Source organism: Propithecus coquereli, unplaced genomic scaffold, assembly GCF_000956105.1.
Source record: "Propithecus coquereli isolate 6110/MARCELLA unplaced genomic scaffold, Pcoq_1.0 Scaffold19, whole genome shotgun sequence".
Lineage (NCBI taxonomy): Eukaryota > Metazoa > Chordata > Mammalia > Primates > Indriidae > Propithecus > Propithecus coquereli.
In genome coordinates, this window is record NW_012143856.1 from 8,430,789 (window position 1) to 8,454,406 (window position 23,618).

Sequence of the window (23,618 nt, forward strand, 5' to 3'; positions counted from 1 at the left end):
AGAGGTAGAGAAATGTTCCAAGCAGAGCAAAAGCAGACAGAAGCCTGCAGGGGGTCAGTGTGGCCCACTGCAGCGCAGGTCCAAGGCTTAAGCCCTCTCAGCTGCTCGGTTAGTGTTGCTTGTGGTCATTACTTGGCAATAAAGTGTCCAATGTGGCTTTTTTCGCAAGGACTTGGAAATATGTCAGAAAAAGATTTGTACTTCCTTCTAATGGATTATTACATCCCTTAAAAATGTTTTTGAAGAAGGTTTAATTGATAAATTAATGATTTATCATTAATGATTTATCATTTAATGATTTATCATTAAATGATAAAATGTTACAAAATTGTTTAATCATATATATACACACAAATGTATATACATGTATACATATGCACACAATATACAAAAAGGCTGGAAAGTAATATAAAAATGTTAGGGATTATATCTGAGCAGTGAGATTATGAGTAATTTTTTCTTATGAGTATTTACAGTTTCCATATTTTCTATGATGCACATATATTACCTTTATGATTAGTTTTTAAGAGTTGATCTAAAGGAAATAATGCATAAGAAACAAACTAAGCCTTAAGTATTTCAGTTGTCCCAATATCTTCATTATAGTCTCCAGTTTCCCTTTTAATGAATACCTGAGTAATAGGGATTGCTGCTTTTCATTAAGAAGTGAGAAGCTGTGAATTATTTACAACAATAAATATCCCACTTGATCATAAAGCTCAGTGTGAGGCCAACACACACTATGGTTTAGTAAAGAATGTTTTACCAAAAAAAGTGCGAATGAAATTGGCCACTTATGACCCTTAAGGAAGGCCTCCCAGATTCCCAGTTACTATGTGTGGTGGTCCTGGGACTTTGCTCAAACCATATTTATAACTCCAAGGTATGGTGTTTTTTCAGGATGAAGGTGAAAGGCAGAGAAATCAGCTACTTGCTGGTCTCCTTTGCTGTGATCTGCGCAGTGGCCACACCTGGGAGCAGAGCCTGTCCTCATCGCTGTGCCTGTTACATGCCTACAGAGGTGCACTGCACATTTCGGTACCTGACCTCCATCCCAGAAAGCATCCAACCCAATGTGGAACGCATCAATTTAGGGTGAGTGGGGCCCTGTCTTATCCCCTTCTCAAAGAGGAATCAATCACACTTGTGACTTGTCCTCCCAACACTTGTGACTTTGGGAAATCAATCACAATTATTTTAACAGTATTTCTCTTCTGAAATGAGCTTATGAGAATCTTAAGTTTGTTGGGTGTAATTAGAAAATTTTTCCTGGTAAACTTTTGCTAGGAGGAAGTTCTTCTGTAGGTTGGAAGCCCTATGATTGTGGAAAAGCTTCATTCTGGCTACATTTCTGCTTGAAAATGATATAGCTTCTGTTAACAGTCGGGATTATGATATATCGTAAGAGATGACAGGGCAACTAGAAGTGTCCTCCTATGTGAAAAAAAAAGTCCTCAGTGTCCTTTTTAAGGTCCTTTGGCTTCCTTCAGTACAAACATTTAAAATGCATGCCTAATTAAATCTATCAAAAGACAGCTATATTTTAAAAGTTCATGAAAATGTATGTGTGAATGTACATGTAGTTGGACTTGACATTATTTATTTGACATTAGTGAGCACCTACTATGTGCCAAGCACAGAAGTTGGCACTGGGATACAGTGACAAGTAAGATATGTTACTCACTTCTAGAAGCTGTAGTTAAAGGGAGAAGACACATGTACAGTCAGTACAATTTAATAAGCACTATAATGAAGCATACAAAGTGCCTTGGCAACAGTCACTAATAATAATAGCTGATATTGTGTGTTTACTATGTGCTGGTGTTGAGCTAAGCACTCTGCGTGTGTTCATTCATTTGATCCTCATAACCTTTTTGGGGTGGGTTCTATTATCTACCTTTTATAGAAGAGGAAACTGAATCACAAAAAGGTTCCTGATTTTACCTAGCATCACATAAATACTAAGTTGAGCCTGAGCTCTTAGTCATACCCAAACCAGAAGCCAAAACCTGGGCTCCAGATCCCAGGTTTCTTTACTACTGATGAATTCCACCTGGGAGAATGAAGTGACAATGTCATAAAAAAATGGGCTGGGTCTTAATAGTGCTCACAAATAGAAAAGGGTGGGGTCAGGGGCATTCCAACCTGAAGGAACAGCATATACATAAAGGTTTGAAAATGAGAACGAATGTGGCAAGTTGCAGGAATGTGAAGAAGGTGATTGTAACTAAGACTGCAAGGACTGGGTAGAGAGTGGATGTTCTCTGGCATCTGGTGAATTTCAATAATATTTTAAGCATTCGATTATCTTATTAGAGCACAGTTAAAACAAGAGAGGTTTGGGGTTTTTGTGTTTGTTTTTGCTTTGGTGTTTGAGCTTTAGTTGATAGACTTAGCTTATGCCTAGACTGACATTTTTATTTCAGGTACAACAGCTTGGTTAGACTGACAGAAACAGATTTTTCTGGCCTGAACAAATTGGAGTTACTCATGCTGCACAGCAATAGCATTCACTCAATTCCTGATAAGACCTTCTCGGATTTGCAGGCTTTGCAGGTGAGACTGGTGGAGGGAGGGCGTGGGTTAAAGAGGTGAGGCGGAGTGAGTTATATTAGTTCAGATTGCTTAACCATTGTCCTGTATGTGCATTTTAGTTAATATTACTATGTATTAAAGGATAAACAAATCCTAATGCTCAAAGTATGTTAAAAGTAGAGGTAGTAAAATAATCTCTTTATATATATGTCCTTTTGTTAGTTTTTAGGAAGGACTGTCTTCTGGGAGTGACCTTAGTTAATCTACTTCACGGAGCTAGATGTAGTCCTGTTGTCAAGTCACTGGAGTGGGGGAAAAAGGAAAAGAGGAAGGGTGAAGGGAAGCGTTCTTTGCTTGTATCTCTGTATCCAGAAGATGGTTTTAGATTATAACTATAGGTCTAAATGTGCATTTTTAATAAAGTATTTGTGTTTATTGTGGACAAAGTTCATTATTTTGCAACATCTAAGCTTTGGAGATGTCCCGAGGTGATCATTTATGGTAAATAGTAGAACTGGTGAATTAGCCATTTCGTGAGTATCTTTTTGTTATAATTGATAGAAAAGATGTATCTTGGACATAGAATTGTTAGGCCACCTCCGAGCAGTGTATATCAGGATTTGTTCATTAGGTTGGCAGCAGAGGGGATGAAGGAAGTATGAAAGGAGAGATGTGTGCAGATGTGTTCATATTTACATTTTGATAGCCATTTATGTATGTGTGTCTCTTTGGGCTATACTATAAGACTATATTAAGTAATTCAATGGAAACATACCTTCTTGCTAATATTTTAATGGTATAAATCTGATAATGAATTCTCTTAGAAACATTACTTAGTGTATTCTGTTTCTTTATGTTTCATTTTATAATAAATTGAGCAGTAAGGGAATGCAGCATTTTAATCGGAACTCTGCCAATACTTTTATCTAGAGGCCTGTTGCCATTTTTGTCTTCTATGAAATCTTCATCCCAAGAAAGGCAGGATTAGATTTTTTTCCTAACAGATTGAGTTGGTGTAGTGTATTCTTGGTTACAAAATACTCATATAGCTTTGGGATTTTGGATTGGTAAATATTCATGATGTGTGAAAAAGCATGATACATAGTGTACAATCTCAATCCCATAAAATTGGATGTTATGTATGCACACTCAGGATCTAGAAGGACATGTCAGACTGTAAATTGCTTGTGATTGTGGATGACTTTGTTCTTTGCTTCTTGTGTTTTTCATTTTCCCATACTGCATATGTTAACTTTTTAAAAAGTAAAAATTTTATTTTGAAAACTTAAAAAAAAGAGGTGAGAACTGTGAGATGGGCCTCCAAAGGCTGCCCATGCCTGCAGATGCAAAAAGAAAGACTTTGTAAAAGCAGACGTCAAGGGAGAATGTCAAAGGACAGATTTCTTTTTTAAGGCAACTGTATATGGAAATTATTAGAATAACAAGAAAATTCTGAGGCAAGTTTTCTTATACCTCAGGCTAATAGAAAAAAAAAATAATACTGAGGGATCACTAAACCTTTACAATTTAATCCTAAAAGGCTACTTCTAGTCAGGATTATCTGGGAATTAAATATGGTTACTAAAAATAATGACCATCTTAGACAGATGTTAGCTTCTTATAAATCAATATGCTTTTTTTCACAGTTTCACTTTATTTACTTATTTATGCCCTCCCTGTCTTGTTCAAAAAATTTTAAAGTTATGGGGACTCCCAAGAATGCATAAAATAAGAATGATCACATAAGTGAGACAGTAAAAGGTAAAACAAGTCTAGGGATAAAAATAAAGGGGTTACAAGGAAACGTATATGTAGAGACCTTTATGTCTACTAAAAGTAGTACTGAAGCTGTCAAGAATCTACCTTACAATATACGACGTCTATTAAAATTTTTTAAAACAAATAAAACTGCTGTTCATGAAAAGCATGACCATGACTGATTTTAAATCAGAAGGGTCTTACAAAATACAGTGTGATAAAATAAATTAAGTCAGTAATATCCTTATAAAAGGGAAAATGTCAGTCTTCCCAGAGCCTTTTAACATAAACCAAAGCTACGTAAGGGTGGCTTTGACCATGGTGGGGAGCAATAGAACATAATGTAGCTATGTGATTCTGTTGATTTGGCTTAATCAGTCTCTATTTGGAATGTATGTCTTCAAAGGAATAGGTAGATTACATTTCCTTCCTAGAATTCTCCACATATATTTATTCTCTTGACCAAGTTTTCAACAGATATTGAGGAACATTGAGTTTGAGATTGTACTCCCAGGTAACATTTGGAACAAAGCTCTTCTATGTTGTCAATTGAATTTTTCTTTGCTTATTTTAGGGATCTTGACATTCCAGAAAAGCATCTTTGACAGAGATGACTAGATTAGGTCAAGTAAGGAAAATGGGATGAAAAATCATTGTTTTTTTTGTTCTTTCTGGGAGAAAGAAAGAATATGTCCAACTAATAATTGGAAAGGGACTTGGAGAATAACCAAATGCTATTAAATTATTCAAAATTTTAATTTCAACTCAGAATTTAAATCATATTACTCATAACCAAAAAGTAGGAAACACCCCAAATGTCCATCAACTGATGAATGGATTAAAAAAACATGGTATGTGCATACAGTGGAATATTATTCAGCAAAGAAAGGAATGAAAGACTGATACAAAAAACATTTTACTAAGTGAAAGAAGCCAGACACACAAGGCTACATATTATATGATTCCATTTATATAAAATGTTCAGAATAGGAAAATCCACAGAAACAGAAAGTAAATCAGTGATTGTATAGAGGTAGGAGGAGAAGAAAAATGACTGTTAATGAGTATCAATTTTTATTTTGGGGTGATAAAAATTTTCTGAAATTAGTGAAGGTTGCACAACTGTGAATATACTAAAAACCAATTAATTGTACGCTGTAAAAATGAATTATATGGCATATGAATTATATCTCAATAAACTAAAATCAATAGGTGGTCTCATGAAAAACTCAGGTTCAAGAAATCTTAAATTTACTTGAAATAACTTTAAAAACCCTTCTTATTGAAATTTTCAACCAAATGCAAAAGTAGAGAGACAAATATGAACCCCAATATATCATCATCATAGCTATCAACACATAACAGATCTTGTCTCACCTGCACCCCACCCACTGCCCGCCACTCCACTGAATTGTTTTAAAACAAATCCAAGTTATTTCATCTGTATTTCATTATATAGCTCAAAGTTAAGGAATCTTTTAAAAACAGCCATATCATTATTATATCTTATAATTTTAGCAATAAATTCCTTAATGTCAGCAAATGTTCATGAGTATTCTAATTTCTCCGATATTGTCTTGTTTAATGTGCAACTAAGTTGTTTGAATTAGGCTACAAACAAGGTATATACATTGCATTGGATTAATCTCCATATGTTTTATTATTGATACGCTTTTCCCTTTTGTGAAAATTCTTTTGATAAAGTAAATGTGTTTTTATTCTTAGGTCTTAAAAATGAGCTATAACAAAGTCCGAAAACTTCAGAAAGATACTTTCTATGGCCTCAGGAGCTTGACACGATTGCATATGGACCACAACAATATTGAGTTTATAAATCCAGAGGCTTTTTATGGACTCAACTTTCTCCGCCTGGTGCAATTGGAAGGAAATCGGCTCACTAAGCTCCATCCAGATACATTTGTCTCTTTGAGCTACCTCCGGATATTTAAAACATCTTTCATTAAATACCTGTATTTGTCTGATAACTTCCTGACCTCCCTCCCTCAAGAGATGATCTCCTATATGCCTGACCTAGAAAGCCTTTATCTGCACGGGAACCCGTGGACCTGCGATTGCCATTTAAAATGGTTGTCTGACTGGATACAGGAAAAGTCAGGTACCTACATTGTTTATTTCTTTTTTCTAATGAAATAGAGGAAAACTCCCTGGAGGTGTTTGTTTCATCAGTAGGTGGGGAGGCCAAGGTAATTTAGCTGGAGAGACAATGAGGTCTCAGTGATAATCAGGGATAATGAATTCTTTATGCATTGTTTATGGCTGTGTTTTTGCTACAGTGGCACACTCAAGTAGTTGTGTCAGAGACCTATAGTACACAAAGCCTAAAATTCTTACTATCTGGCCCTTTACACAAAAAGTTTGCTGACCCTTGAGAATCAAAGCCCTGCTCCTTAGCCTGTATGCCCGGTCCTCCTGGTGTGGCCCCTGCCTATCCTCAGCTTCCTCTCTCCTGCCCCAGACACACAGGCACTTTTTGCTCTAACAACTCTGAACTACTTCCTGGCACACACACGAGCATGTCATTTTGTTTCCCTAGATAAGGAAATAATTCATTCAACTCGTATTTACTGAGTACCAAGTATTAATACATATTTTTCAGGCATGGGAACTACAGCAGCGAACAAGGCAGATGAAATTCTGTGCCTGTGCGTATTATACAGTAGCAGGGTATACAGATAATACCATTTTAAAAAATCAAGCCAGAGACAAAAAACATAGAAATTTAAATTTAATTAAATACCAAAATTTTCAAATGTTTCAAATTCTAGCAAAAGCTCTTTCTTCAAAATGTTCAAATGTCAATTTATGAAGAGGCCACAGCTGATGATAATTCAATTGTTATTTTTTCCTAGATGTAATAAAATGCAAAAAAGACAGAAGTCCCTCCAGTCCTCAGCAATGTCCACTTTGCATGAACCCTAGGACCTCTAAAGGCAAGCCCTTAGCTACGGTCCCAGCTGCGGCTTTCCTTTGCACCAAGCCAACCATTGACCCATCCCTGAAATCAAAGAGTCTGTCTGTTCTGGAAGACAGCAGTCCTGCCTCTATCTCTCCCCAAGATTTCATGGCACCCTTCGGCTCCCTCACTTTGAATATGACAGACCAGTCTGGAAATGAAGCTAACATGGTCTGCAGTATCCAAAAGCCCTTGAGGACATCACCCATTGCATTCACTGAAGAGAATGACTACATCATGCTAAATACATCATTTTTGACATTTCTAGTATGCAATATAGATTATGGTCACATTCAGCCAGTGTGGCAAGTACTGGCTTTATACAGTGATTCACCTCTGATACTAGAAAGGAGCCAGTTGCTCACTGAAACACCACAGCTCTGTTACAAATATAAACAGGTAGCTCCTAAGCCTGAAGACATTTTTACCAACATAGAGGCAGATCTCATAGCAGATCCCTCTTGGTTAATGCAAGACCAAATTTCCTTGCAGCTAAACAGAACTGCTACCACACTCAGTACATTACAGATCCAGTACTCAGGTAATGCTCAAATCACTTTACCAAGAGCAGAGAGAAGGCCAGTGAAACACAAATGGACCATGATTTCCAGGGAAAATAATACTAAGCTGGAACACACTGTTTTGGTAGGTGGAACCATTGACCTGAACTGCCCAGGCCAAGGAGACCCCACCCCACATTTGGAGTGGGTTCTGGCTGATGGGAGTAAGGTGAGAGCCCCTTATGTTAGTGAAGATGGAAGAATCCTGATAGACAAAAGTGGAAAATTGGAACTCCAGATGGCTGACAGTTTTGACACAGGAATATACCACTGCATAAGCACCAATTATGATGATGCAGATATTCTCACCTATAGGATAACTGTGGTAGAGCCCGATGTAGAAGCCTATCATGAAAATGGAGTTCATCACACAGTTTTCATTGGTGAAACACTCGATCTTCCATGCCATTCTACTGGTAACCCAGATGCTTCTATTAGCTGGGTTCTTCCAGGAAACAATTTGCTCCATCAGTCCTTAAGAGATAAGCAAATTCTTAACAATGGCACATTAAGAATATTACAGGTCACCCAAAAAGACCAAGGTCATTATCGTTGTGTAGCAGCCAATCCATCAGGGGTCGACTGTTTGATTTTCCAAGTTTCAGTCAAAATAAAAGGACAAAGATCAGTGGTGCATGATGGAGAAACAGACGGATCTGGACTTGATGAGCCCAATCCTATTGCTCACCTTACGGAGCCACCAGCTGTCCAACCCCCTACATCTGATCCAGTGGGAGCAGAGGTTGGAAAACAAGTCTCAAGCACAAGTAAGAAGCATAACTATCAGGAATTTACAATACACCGGCAGCGTGGAGATTCAATAAACCGACGTTTTAGGGAACATAAGAGGCAGTTCCCTTCCCCTGCTCAGAGAATTGACCCACAACACTGGGCAGCACTTTTGGAGAAAGCTAAAAAGAATGCCATGCCAGAGAAACGAGGAAACGCCACATTAAGGCCACCCCCACCAGTCACCCAACTCCGGAAAATATCTAGTGAAGAAGACTCTTCGGGCATGCTCACGCCAGATGAGGAATTTATGGTCCTGGCCACTAAAGCTTCAAATGTTCCAACAAGGACAGTGACTGCTGCCTCCAGAACAATATCTGATAGCCCTGTGACAAATATAACTTCTGGCACAGAAGTCTCCCCAGTTGTGAGTTCACAAATACTACCACCTGAAAAACCTATAGATTTCAAACTATCCCTTGCTATTAAAACTACAGCTATGTCAAAGAACATAAACCCAACCAAGTCAAACAAAATGCAAGACTCAACCAGTCAACATTCATCCACTATCTTTCCACTACTACCAGGAGCAACTGAATTTCACAATGCTGACCAGATAGGGAGAAGAGAGCATTTACAAAGTGTACCCCCAATAACAGTAAGAACTATGATCAAAAATGTCAATATAAAAATGTTTAATAGCACTAACAACAAAGCTGACACAGTCTTAGAGTCAGTAAATACTACAAATGGTCTTCAGATACCTGTAACAGGCGTCAGTGAACTGACGAGCAATCACTTCCATTCTCACAGCACTCAAAAACTTGGCACCTCTAAGCTCCCTTCAGATCCATACACTGCTGCGCATTCTCAGATTTCTAGAAATAGTACAACTGACATCCCCCTATCCAGACGCTTTGGGAGACGGAGGAAACTTTGGGGCCGGGGGCGAATCATTAGCCCACATAGAACTCCAATTTTCCGACAGCATAGATATGGCGCTGTGAGGCCAACGGTCAGAGCCTCTTCTGAGGAAAGCACTACTGCGTCTTCAGCCACAGCGCTCAGAGTGATGTGCCCATCCTGTCTTCCCAGAGAAAGGCTTACCACGGCTATAGCAGCATTGTTGTTTCCAAGTGCTGCCCCCATCACCCTCCCCAAAGCTAACATTGCCAGAGTCATATCTCAAGAGTCTACAACTCTAGTCCAGAATCCACCATTACTATCTGAGAACAAACCCCATGTAGATACTGAGAAAACAACACATAAAATAAAATATTTCAGTGTTGAAAGTACCCCAGTGACTCCAACTGGTGCAGTCATGACATATGCCCCAACATTCACATCTATGGAAAAAACTCATATAACTAGTATTGGTTACCCAGGTGTGTCTAGCACCAGTGAAGCTAAAAGAGATTCAGTGATTACATTGCCACTTTCAGGTTCCATCACCAAGCCATCAAGGCCTACTCCGATAGCCATTACAAGATTTTCAAGAAGGAAAATTCCCTGGCAGCAGATCTTCATAAATAACCGTAACCAAAAAGAGAGATTAAGGAATCAGCATAAATTTGGCTTACAAAAAAGCACAACCATGATGCTTCCTAGAATATCTCCTGCTTTATCCACAGATAAAGTTTCCCCTTTCTATTTCACAACATCCTCGGCAAGTTTGATGCAAATTCCATCTATAACATCAGCTACAATTCACCCCAATGCCACCAAAACACACGGTTTTAGAAATCTCTCTACAATGAAGGAGCTGCCCTTTCCAGCTCTTTATCCTACTCTTCCTAGTATCACCAGCAAAGAATCAAGTACAATAAGCCCCATGTCAATGCAAACAGCCACACGGGCTAGTCCTCCTACTGCCCCTGAATCTGTCATTATCTATGAAACCCAAACAGCAAGACCTGGGTCACAAAATGTACAAAGAAAAAAGGAGCTTCAGAAGAACAGGAATGACTCAAACATCTCTCTAGGCCAGAGTTCTGGTTTCACTACATCCGCTGCTGTGATACTTCCTGTTCTAACCACAGCTGAAACTTCAGTCAAGCCCAGTATCTCTGCTTTCACTCATTCTCCCCTAGAAAACACAAATGGAATTTCAAGCACAAGTGGTCTTCATTCAAGAACTCTTAATCTGACAGATGTAGTTGAAGAACTACCCCAAGTGAGTACTCAGACTTTGAGGAGCACAATTGCTTCCGAAACGTCCAGCAAATCACAACAGAGTACCACAACTGGTAAAACAATCATCAGGCACTCAACTACACCAGTGTTCCTGAGCAGCAGCACTACTCTTTTGCCAATTCCCATCTCCCCTCCCTTTATTCGAAGTGCAGTGACCGACAATGTGGCAACTCCCATTTTCAGGATGATGACAAATGCAATGGCCAAGCCAGATGAATTCTCAAGGCATGATCCTAATCCAGGGCAATTAGTAGCAGAGGTTACAACTTCTCCCAAGGCTCACCCAAATGCCAAGTTCACAATTGGAACCAGTCACTTTATCTCCTCTAATCTGTTACATTCTACTCCTATGCCAGCACTAGTAACAGTTAAATCAAAGCTTTCTAAATTGACTCCCTCTCCCTGGTCAGAAAACCAATTTTGGCACAAGTCATACCTAGAAATTGCTGAAAAAGGCAAAAAGCCAGTAGTAGACATGTTGCCCACTCTAGGCTTATCAGAGGCCACCACTCATGCATCAAATTGGGATGGACAGAAGAATGCAAAGAAGAGTGGCTTTGATAATAAACCAGTTCAAAAAGTAACAACTTCCAAACACCTTCCTTTTGACTCTTTGTCTAGGAATATATTTGAAAAGCCCAGAATAGTTGGAGGAAAAGCTGCAAGTTTTACTGTTCCAGCTAACTCGGATGCCTTTCTTCCCTGTGAGGCTGCTGGAAATCCCCTGCCCACCATCCACTGGACCAGAGTCTCATCAGGTATTTGAAATTGTTTCCTTACATTTATTCTTTGTTAGTTATAAAATATGAAAAAGCCTGTGTTGTGTTTTGGGGTTACAGATGCGAAGAATAAGCACTAGTTTCAAATTTCTCCAAGATACAGAAACCATTAATATCATTTGATATTTGCATATTTTTTGTTCATCAGAAGTTCTCAAACATGTTAATTACAAATGTTTTTTAAATACTTTGAAAGCAGATCCCAAGGAATATGATTTGAAAAAAAGAAAGTGGTCATTGTGTTGAACCATCTCAGTTTTAAATTATGTGCATAAAAAAAATCCAGGAATAATTTTTGCAATCTGAAGCCTAGATGTCCTAATTTTAATTTTAAATGTATTCTCACTAGCTTAACAAAAAGATAGCTCTATGTTTTCTATCTAAACTTTGATGACCTATGGCCATAAATTTCTTTCTTCTCAGGACTTGATTTGTCTAAAAGGAAACAGAATAGCAGGTTCCAGGTGCACCCCAATGGCACCCTGTCCATCCACAGAGTGGACATTCAGGACCGTGGACAGTACCTGTGCTCAGCATCCAATCCATTTGGCACGGACCGCCTTCATGTCACCTTGTCTGTGGTTTCCTATCCTCCCAGGATCCTGGGGAGACACACCAAAGAGATCACAGTTCATTCTGGAAGCACTGTGGAGTTGAAGTGCAGAGCAGAGGGTAGACCAAGCCCTACAATTTCCTGGATTCTTGCAAACCAGACAGTGGTCTCAGAATCATCCCAAGGAAATGGGCAGGCCCTGGTAACATCCGATGGAACCTTGGTCGTCCACAATCTCAGTGTTTATGACCGGGGCTTTTACAAATGCATGGCCAGCAATCTGGCCGGTCAGGATTCACTGCTGGTTAAAATACAAGTCATTGCTGCCCCACCTGTTATTCTAGAGCAAAAGAGACAAGTCATTTTAGGGACTTGGGGTGAAAATTTGAAACTACCCTGTACTGCAAAAGGAACTCCTCAGCCCAGTGTTTACTGGGTCCTCTCCGATGGCACTGAAGTGAAACCATTACAGTTTACCAATTCCAAGTTATTCTTATTTTCAAATGGAACTCTCTATATAAGAAACATAGCCTCTTCAGACAGGGGCACTTATGAATGCATCGCTACGAGTTCCACTGGCTCAGAGAGAAGGGTGGTAATGCTTACAATGGAAGAGAGAGAGACCAGCCCCAGGATAGAAGTTGCATCCCAGAAAAGGACTGAGGTGAATTTTGGGGACAAATTACTACTGAACTGCTCAGCCACCGGGGAGCCCAAACCCAAAATAATCTGGAGGTTACCATCCAAGGCTATTGTCGACCAGTGGCACAGGTAAACCCCTACCTTAGTGTTGGAATTATCTGCTCTACCTGTTTACATTTCAGAAGTTGTATAGCTAAACAGTGATACAGCGAGGCAGGCAGCAGTTTAGAATGTACATAGACTTTGGACATAAAGACAACTCTAAAGAAACCTAATCCTTTGAGATCACTGAATAGAAAAACCAATCTTCTTAGATGCTTAACTCTAAGGGCCAACTTTTTGAGTTTTTATGGTTAACGAGCAGAATAAAAATCTCATTTGCCTTCATACTTGTGACAGTTTTAAAGTGGTAACTGTAAATGTATTCACACTCTCTATATCCAAAAAGAGGAGGGAATTTTTGTGACACAGTCAAGGTTCTGGAGAGAGACACTCCATTATTTCACTCTTCAGTATCTCCTATCAGACATTTCAAACTTTAGTATAATCAGTACTTATTTCTTCTTTCCTAAAATTGCAAAGCACTTTATAAAAATCACAATGTTAAGACCTTCACAAAGTGAAATGTATCCAGGGCCCTCATCACCCTGCTGCAATAAGACATGTATGTACACACATACCCGCTTTCTCTGATATGCTCTTTTATAGGCATATTATTCATTTTATAGCTGGTTTTATGTATAGATTAAATCTTTGAAATTCAATAATTATAGCTTATGAGTTTTTTATTCCATTTGCATGATTATGCAGTGATTTCTCATAATATGACAAAAAGGGATGAGCATTGATATTTTACATATTTATTCATTAACAGAAAATATTCATGTAAGAAAAATTATACATAATGTAAATTTACACTCATGCTTAGAAGTTGAATAGATTTTTTTCTGGTGTCACGATGAGTTGATGCTGAATATAGTTATTAAATTTAATTTGTGTGATCTTTAATTCAAAAGTAGATGTTAATTTTCAAGGTTTTCAAACAAGTCATCAAAATTACCTGACTAAATATTAAATTGAAATTAGTCTAGATTTAAAATTTAAACATGCTGAGTTATAAACTGTGTACTTCAGAAATCACATTCATGTTTGTTATGATATACATATATGCTACTATTCCCTTATTTATGGCATCAAATATTTTCAATCCTTCATTTATCAGTTTTTGCATTTAATTTTGCAATATCAGCACCTCTCATTTTTTTGCCTTCAAGTTATTGTAAGCATTTCATTAGTGTTGGATGCCAGTTCTACTTCCTGAAATTAATGCATTTAAAATAAATTCCACAGTATCCAGGATGATTGTCACTTACTCAGACACTGCTCATTATTCTGTGTAATTTTGAATACAATTTTTACTACCCATGAAGGTTACCAGTGCAAGAATCATAGACAGCATCACATTTGTGATGGGAATAACAGATTAAATTCAAAATTTAGGTTGTAAAGACAAGGTCTAAAACATTCACTGGGCACCAGGTCAACTTTAGAAAATGGAAACCTTTTATCAGGAGTTATGAACAAATATAAAGGAATGTCTTAAAAAGTTAGTCCAAAGGAAGTCTGAAAAGTACTCTAAAACTCATTGCTAGCATCTCAGAATAAATCTTGACCAGGTTTTCCAACAAATCCTTCAGAGTTAAGAAGCAAAGAAATTGGGCAAATTATTTTTTTTGGGAAAATACTTATGAAACACAGACAGATTGCTCATATTGTAGAAGAAGCAAAGGGTATATAAGATCACAGATGCTATCGTGGCCCCAGCAGAGGCACCACATTCTTCTTTAATAATGAAATAGAACTTTGTTTGCTAACTAAATACTTCAATGATTATTTTGCAACTAACCCACTCAAAAACGCAAGTATATTCTTCATTTCCATGCTTTAAATATGTCAACAGAAAGAAAAAGTGTACTTCTACTGCAAAACAAAAAACTAAGAAACCCGTTACTCTTCCCACTTCTTAGCATTAGAAGTTCGGATTTATTTTAGATTCTAAAAATGAGAGAACTGTACCCGGGCTGATCCAAGCCCACCCCACCATGTCCCAATTAAGCAAAACCCTTTCATTTTCTTAAAGCTTGCTTGTCAGAACCAAAAAGCATTTTCTCTCCCTTTTAATGGTCCCAGACTGAGCACTGCTAGTCTATCTCCACTACTTTGAACATAACTTATGTGATCTATGTTTCAGTGCAGAAATGGTTTTCTTTCCTCTTAACCTTGCTCCTTATGACCTGGGAGCTTATTAACCCCACACCTGACCTGCTGAATCAGAATCTGCACTTTTAAAAGATCCCCTGGTCAATCAGGCACCATAAAGTTCTAGAAGCAGTGCTTTCAAAAGGCTGGAGATGCTTGCACTCACATTAATCTTTATAAAGAATTCTGTTTCTTTTATTCAGGGAAAACTTCTACCTTCAAAATTAAATTATCTTAAAAATATCAGTCTCTTCTTACACATCACAGCCTCCAGTTGCATCAGACTTGGGGTGGGGGGTAGCCCTCTAAGTCAGGGGTTCTCAAAGGGTAGTGCCTCTGCCAGTAGCATTAGCAATGCCTGGGAACTTGTTGAATCAGAAACTCTCATTTTATGTTTCATCAAGCAATCTGCATTCTTAAAAGTCCTCCAGGTGACTTTGCACACTAAAATTTGAGGCTGGTTCTCAAACTTAATTGTTCATAAGTCACCTGGGAAGTCTGCTAAATGTTGGGTTTCTAGATCCGTGGCCAGACCTATTGCATTTCGGGACAGTAAAGCCAGGATATATGCCTCTTAAATTTGGCCCCACATAATACCGACGCAGGTGACGGGGGAACTCCATTGAGAGGCAACGATTAGAGCAGTGGTTCTTAGACTACGCTACACATGGAAAACTTTAAGGATACTGATGCCTAGGCCATATTCTACACCAATTAAGTCAGAAATTCTAGGGGTCAGACCCAGGCATCAGTATTAAACTCCACAAATGATTTTAATGTGCAGCCAAGTTTTAGAAAGCATTGGGAAAGAATAACATCAGGTGGCAGCATACCATGTTGGAAAGCACAGGGTTTGGGAATGAGCTCTGTGACCAAAGGCAAGTTATTAAGTCTCTCTAAATATCAGTTTTTCAGGTGATTAGTGAGGAAACTACTTCAAGATTCAAAAGTCAATGCAAAGCACCTGACAGTTTCCATTCCCTTTATTAAGTGCATTCATTATGTGATTTTACCTTGGTTGATATGCCAGAGAAGTTCCTTCCACACTTTAGGGGAAAAAAAAGAATGCCCTTTTATAATAAATAATGTTTTACTGCAATACTGTCCATACTTACATTTGCTGGAGGATAAAAATGACTTGAGGCTGTTTGACTTGGTTAGCAGTTATGTTCTGAAAAGTAGTCTTCACTTTTCTCTCCAGTTTTATCTACCTGCTTAGCCCATGTTGCCAAAAAGAAAGAGAAACATACACATAGATTTTCACCTATGGATGTCCTTGATCACACTTTTAGCACCAATTTCTGCTGGTTTTCCTGGAAAAACCAGTAAATACCTGCCATCTGCTGGTTAAATGTGGTAACAGCAGGTTGCGTAGTGGCTGTATACTTGAGAAAATGGTCTTCCAAAATTCAATCTCATGCAGAAACCAGTCACTTTATACCTGCCTGCGACAAGCTTCCAATGAGCTTTGCCTTGGTATTCTCTCTCTATAACAAAGTAGACCTTATTTTCTAACCAAATAATTGAAGAATTGTTTTGTTACTCATGACTTTTTAAAAAGTATCTGTCATCTTTTCTGAGCAACTAAATTTATATAAAAGTTTTCTTTACCAATATACCCTAAAATGATCATTTTCATGGACTCAGTTTATTTGAGATGTAAAATGGTCAAGGAAGTCATGGTGTCTAGGAATCCAGTATTTCTAGCATTCCCCTCATCATTAATCTTTAATTACCGTGTAAAGGAGATTTCTTTGAAGTCCATCTGAGAAATACTAGTTTGCACTAAATTACACCTATTCAGTTAGATAATTTCATCTTTCAGAAAACGGCTTAGAAGACAATTAGCTAGTAGCGATTGTAATTTTTATTGCAACAATGTAAAGTTAATCCCATGCACCACACACAGAAAACCTGGTGGGAGGTTATGGATATGCCAATTAGCTTGATTGTGGTAATCATTTTCATTATATCAAAATGTTATATACCTTAAAAATATACAATTTTTGTTAATCATGCTTCAGTGAAGCTGGGGAATGGAGAGCTAATCCCATGTAAGACAACTTCCCTTCCCCCACTGCTAACAGCTGCACACTTACCTTAGTCTTTTTTCTCCTTAGAATGGGCAGTCGAATCCATGTCTACCCAAATGGATCCCTGTTTATTGGATCTGTAACAGAAAAAGATGGTGGTGACTACTTGTGTGTGGCAAGAAACAAAATGGGAGATGATCTGATACTGATGCATGTCAGCCTAAGGCTGAAACCTGCCAAAATTGACCACAAGCAATATTTTAAAAAGCAAGTGCAGCATGGAAAAGATTTCCAAGTTGATTGCAAAGCTTCTGGCTCACCGGTGCCTGAGATCTCTTGGAGTTTGCCTGATGGAACGATGATCAACAATGCAATGCAAGCTGACGACAGCGGCCACAGGACCAGGAGGTACATCCTTTTTGACAATGGAACCTTATACTTCAACCAAGTTGGGATAGCAGAGGAAGGAGATTATACTTGCTATGCCCAGAACACCCTAGGAAAGGATGAAATGAAGTTCCACCTAACAGTTATAACAGCTGCCCCACGGATAAGGCAGGGTTACAAGGCCAACACAAGAATCAAAGCTGGAGACACAGTTGTTCTTGACTGTGAGGTCACTGGGGATCCCAAACCGAAAATATTTTGGTTGCTGCCTTCCAACGACATGATTTCCTTCTCCAGTGGTAGGTATACATTTCATGCCAACGGGTCTTTGACCATCCACAAAGTGAAGCTGCTTGATTCTGGAGAGTATGTGTGTGTGGCCCGAAATCCCAGTGGGGATGACACCAAAATGTACAAACTGGATGTTGTCTCTAAGCCTCCATTAATCAATGGTCTGTACACAAACAAAACTGTTATGAAAGCTACAGCCGTGAGGCATTCCAAAAAACACTTTGACTGCAGAGTTGAAGGGACACCCTCTCCTGAAGTCATGTGGATCATGCCAGACAACATTTTCCTCACAGTCCCATACTATGGAAGCAGAATCACAGTCTATACAAATGGAACCTTGGAAATCAGGAATGTGAGGCTTTCAGATTCAGCTGATTTTATCTGCGTGGCTCGAAATGAAGGAGGCGAGAGCGTGTTGGTGGTACAATTAGAAGTACTGGAAATGCTGAGAAGACCAACATTCCGAAATCCTTTTAATGAAAAAATAGTTGCCCAGCTTGGAAAGTCCACTGCATTGAATTGCTCTGTTGATGGTAACCCGCCACCTGAAATAATCTGGATTTTACCAAATGGCACACGATTTTCCAATGGACCACAAAATTCTCAGTATCTGATGGCAAGCAATGGTTCTTTTATCATTTATAAAACAACTCGGGATGACGCAGGAAAATATCGCTGTGCAGCCAGAAATAAAGTTGGCTATATTGAGAAATTAATCATTTTAGAAATTGGCCAGAAGCCAGTTATTCTTACATATGCACTAGGGACAGTAAAAAGTATCAGTGGAGAATCTCTATCACTGCATTGTGTGTCTGACGGAATTCCTAAGCCCAATATCAAATGGACTATGCCAAGTGGTTATGTTTTAGACAGGCCTCAAATTAATGGGAAATACATATTGCATGACAATGGCACTTTAGTAATCAAAGAAGCAACAGCTTATGACAGAGGAAACTATATTTGTAAGGCTCAAAATAGTGTTGGTCACGCACTGATCACAGTTCCAGTAATGATTGTAGCCTATCCTCCCAGGATTACAAATCGCCCACCCAGGAGCATCCTCACAAGGACAGGAGCAGCCTTTCAGCTCCACTGTCTGGCCCTGGGAGTTCCAAAGCCAGAAATCACATGGGAGATACCAGACCACTCCCTGCTGTCAATGGCAAGCAAAGGCAGGAAGCATGAAAGTGAGCTGCTTCACCTACAAGGTACCCTAGTCATTCAGAACCCCCAAACCTCTGATTCTGGGATATACAAATGCACAGCAAAGAATCCACTTGGTAGTGATCATGCAACAACTTATATTCAAGTAATCTGACATAGAGTAAAATTAAATTAAAAATCTGGACAGAGTTTATTTTTTGGAAGAAGTTTAATCAAAGGCAGCCATAGGCATGTAAATGAATTTGAATACATTTACAATATTAAATTTACAATGGACATGCAAAAAAAGACAAATGCATTACGAACTGATACTGATTTAATGGATCTCAAAACAAATTTTTAACTTAAGGCACTTTTATTTTGCCAACAAATGAACATCATTAAGAGAAAACGGTCCACCATAAAATAACAAACGGCTAACGTACCTGAATTTTTCAGTAAAAAAATGGACATTTTTCATTTACTACCAGTTGCCTAGTGTCCACTTTCTATCAATGTTACAAGCATGGCACTCAGAACAAAGACAATGGAAAAGATTAAATTTGTAGTCTCTATGTAAATTTATCTTGATGTACAAATATTTTGTGGTTGGTTTATAAATTTTTTGCTAAAACCTACAGAAAATAAGCACTGACCTATTTTATGATTTATCATTTGTTCACACTGAAAATTTTCATTGATGGAGGATACAAAAATGTTTCAATAACTGCATTTAAAAATAAATGCAGGCTAACTTTTTCACATGTAAAAGCAACGTAATTACCTGCAACATCATAAAATGTGAAAAGGGGGTTATTTTTGTCCAAATACATCCACTAAAAAGGTTTTAAAAATACAATGAAACTTCTTTATAATTTTAAAATCTAGCTCAGGCACCCCTGGTTTAGAGCTGTTCTTAAGAAAAATTTTATGAGGGAACATTGCTTTATGAGCATTTTATCTCATTAAGTGATCATTTTTTATGTGATGGGAGAATGGGAGGGTCTGGATCTATTTTATATAATGAAGTTTCACTGTATTTAAAATCTGATTAACTCTACACAAAATGCTTTTTGTAATTCACTGAATTTATTTATATTACATGCTTAATTCAACCTGAATTAATTTGGTGGACATAATATGATTCATCTTTTCTAATTCTAGAAACTGGGACTTTCCAGTGTAATTTCTCTAGCATCTATGTAAATATTCACTAATAATTATAGGAGCCTTATAAATGAAAAAAAATGCCATAGGTCATGTTCAGCTGTCTCACGACACAAAACCAAGAGCCATGTTAGCCCCTGCTAATCACGTGAGACATATGGAATAGCTCCCCTCATTGTGTTTTCATCACACCAACTTTCAGCTGGTCCCACCTAAGGGGTGACCTGATTGCTACTAATCTCTGACGTTGGACCTTGGGCTGCAAAAGGTCACAGGTGCTCACTGTAAAGTGATCTCCTTTACTTCTGGGCCGAGAAGGGTAAATAAAATAACAAATGTAACCTATTAGGAACAAGCCTGCAGTATAAACAAGTATGTCTACGGGCTTCTTTGATCCAAAATTTGTGATTAAGTACAGCCAACTCCATTAGATGTCAAAGTCTTATCTTTAAGGGGAGCTGGATAGGGTCTCCATCTTATTCTAAGGTAATTTCTTCTCTATCTCACCAAGTAAATTACCAGGTTCTGCCACATGGCTTTCCCTTGAGATCATTCTAATGCAAACTAATGCATTTGCTAGAAAAGAAAAAAGTAGAAACCTCTTAAGATAGAGGATTAAGTGGGAGAAAATACAATGACTAAATTAATTCCAGTTGCTTTCTTTATAATGCACAGGGGAAAAACAGCTTTAAGTTTTCCCTCAGCTTTCCATAGAATCTTGGAATTATAGGGCCTTACCATGACCTTAGCTTCCTCATCTAAAAAAAAAAAAAGACAGTAAAGGTACACCCTACAACTTTCATGTGCAAAATGATTAATAAATTAACTTCTGCAAAATATAAAGTGCATACAAATGTTATGCAATTATAACATTCTTGAAACAGTATCACTGCTGTTTGCAATGTTGAGCTACAAAAATATATGGTTCAACTGAAAACTGCCATTTTAAATACCAATAATTCTTGAAATATAACAAGGACGGAACATGACTCACTCACTAGGCACAACATTCACATTTCGGTTGTTTTGCCAATGCAGCCGTTATATGGATATTACTTTGAAGAAAAACAACTTCATGAACTCCAAGAGTGTGATGATTCTTGACAGGAAAAAAACCTGATATACAAAACCAGCTGAAATGTACAGATACATCTTCTGAAAGCAGATAGACTATGTTAATTTAGTGAAAAGAATGGTCTTTAATGTTTTGGCAAAGTCTTTTCCAGCCCAGAGTAAACACAAAATGAGCAGGCTGGAGTGAAATATTTTCACAGTGTACAAAGCAGTTCACATGGATGTTGCCACAGCAAAGTAAGCTGACATGTATTTGAGGTCATTTGCATGAGTCAAACTTTGCAATGAGTAACTCACCTAGGAAGATAAATTATTGATATAATGATTTGCAAAAGAAATTGTCTACTAAGGTTGTTATAGCTACATTTAAAAAAAGTAGATCTACATGGTTTGCTCATTATAGACAAATCTATTCACAGTATGCTTGACTACATTACGTGTAAAATCATATGGCAAAAGAAAATGAATTAACACAGAACATGGGAAAATATCCCCCATATGTTTTTAAATGCCCTGCAATTTTCACATTCAAAATTTTATGCATCTAAATCTAAAAAAATATTATATGGAATACTCTTAAGTTACACAAACTGATAATAATTTACTGTATTTTTTACTCTAATAGGAGCAAATTACCACATACTTGAACAAAGTTAAAATAGTTACTATTTCTTTATAATAAATTTGATGTATAATTTACTTGTGCTTTTTGCACCAATTTTATAAATACAGTATATGCAATACACAACCAAGACTGACACCAACATTAATAATTAAATTCAAAATAGCAAATACTTACCATACAAAATAAACAGCAAATACACCTTTTATGATAACCAGAGCCTTCTGGACTTTGGGGCCAGATTCTCTAGAAACCATGTCAAGTTTGAGCTCTGTGGAATCTCAGGCCAGCTGCTGATTTTTTTTTTTTCATCAAGTTGGCATAAGGTTCAGAAGAACCAAAGCTGGCAATAAATAACTGGAATGATTCCACTATGGTTCTTTCAGGCCTTTAGAGTTTACATGTTGTACCTTCACAAAGACTCTGGCCAATGATCTTGCCACTGAAAACAAATTTGAGTACAGCTACTTCTAACAGGCTTCCGCACATCTTAAGGTGGCTCTCAGAGAAACCTTGGTTTCAGTTATTGGTTTAAGAAGTCTAAGTATTAAGCGACAATCTGTTTCAGCACCTTTTGACCACAACAAAAGCAAAGTCCTACATAAATAAGAACAAAGTTTATAAAGTGCTTATGAAATTTTAAACATTTCAAATTAGAGTGATGCAAATAAATGTCCGTTTCACAATCACAGGTGAAAGTAAAATAAATGGGTCACTTTCCTGTCAAGATCTGACAAGCCTTTCAAATCAGTAGTTTGGTCCAGCACAGTTTGGGAAAAAAAAAAAGAAAAAAAACTTTGCCATTAATGAATAAAATAGATAAAACGTTTTAAATCCACCATAATTCATTCTTTCTGTAAATATGAGATTCAAAAAAGCACCAATTTCAAAAGGTCTGCTACCACACACTTCCTGAAGTTGGCCTGCATGATCCATATTTTTAAACCTACTTTAAAATTGAATGTGACAAAATCAAACCACAACTTTTCCCTGGCTTTTTGTTTAAACACCTTTGTGTGAGATGTAGCATAAAATATGATAAAATGTCAAAGAAATGAAAGAACAAAAGGACATTTTTAAGGATGACTAATGCATTAAATTTGATTTTCTATTTTTCAGTGCAAACACAAGACTTCATGTCTTCTCCTCTTGCAGATTCAGAAGTGTGAAGGATGCCCATAGGAAGTCACTCCTTGCTGTGGCTGGTTACCTAATGAGAAAAATAAATTCAAATAAAGTTACAGACACAAAATTATGCCACAGATAGATGTGACATTCTTGTCACTGCTCTTAGGACCAGCGTCAGGCATAAAGGAAGAGACTGCCTAGACAGAGAGTACTATCCTTGTCCTGAAAGACCCTAGCAGTGGGATCCAAACACCACCACTCAGTTCATTCTGCAAGGGAGCCAACTCTGCCTCAGAGCCCCACACCTGCCAATGCAAGGACTCAGGATTAAAGTAACTGGCCCTCCAAAGTGACTCCCTCTGAACTAAATGCCTCAATATTAGCAGTCAAGAGAACTACTACTGTAAAAGTTTCATACAACATCGGAAGTTCTCAAAATGTTTATAAGAGCAAGTCAGCAATTCTGCTTTAACACTGACATTATAATAGGTAAGAGAAACTTAGATTGGAATTAGACTTTTTGCAAACTCCATAAAATATGTATAACAGAACTGTGCAAGAGTGTGGCTATGTGCATGTCTACTCAAGCATGTGCCTAGGTATACATGTGTGCAGGCACACGTGCAAACACATACATACAGGAAAAAATAGAGAATAGTCAGTAGACACCAAAAACTAACACAGGCTTAGAAACAGCTACTGCTTGAATAACTCTAGGTTATTCAAATCCAGAGACCCTATTCATGTGGACTGTGATATAAAAAGAACCCTCTGGAGTCATGTGGTGGGCA

General features: G+C 37.8%; 2 protein-coding genes across 3 annotated transcripts in view; one reads left to right on the top strand and one right to left on the bottom strand.

The window, feature by feature from the left end:
• Nucleotides 1-901: 901 nt before the first annotated feature.
• IGSF10 (immunoglobulin superfamily, member 10) lies at nucleotides 902-19,163 on the top strand. 2 transcript variants are annotated; one of them, XM_012642927.1, is made up of 6 exons: nucleotides 902-1,095; nucleotides 2,427-2,556; nucleotides 6,019-6,409; nucleotides 7,164-11,507; nucleotides 11,952-12,852; nucleotides 17,103-19,163. In XM_012642927.1, the coding sequence occupies exons 1-6, from the start codon at nucleotides 902-904 to the stop codon at nucleotides 19,009-19,011; spliced, it is 7,869 nt and encodes a 2,622-aa protein (XP_012498381.1). In that variant the 3' UTR covers nucleotides 19,012-19,163. The 2 variants fall into 2 exon arrangements, with proteins under 2 accessions (XP_012498381.1, XP_012498382.1); XM_012642928.1 differs by lacking the exons at nucleotides 902-1,095; nucleotides 2,427-2,556; nucleotides 6,019-6,409; nucleotides 7,164-11,507; nucleotides 11,952-12,852 and adding an exon at nucleotides 15,652-15,716.
• The window catches only part of MED12L (mediator complex subunit 12-like), a 317,020-nt gene continuing 312,433 nt past the window's right edge, over nucleotides 19,032-23,618 (bottom strand). Inside the window, exon 43 of the mRNA XM_012642930.1 lies at nucleotides 19,032-22,909. Within this exon, the coding sequence (XP_012498384.1) occupies nucleotides 22,857-22,909 (53 nt within the window). The 3' untranslated portion in view covers nucleotides 19,032-22,856. The remainder of the gene's footprint in view (nucleotides 22,910-23,618) is intronic.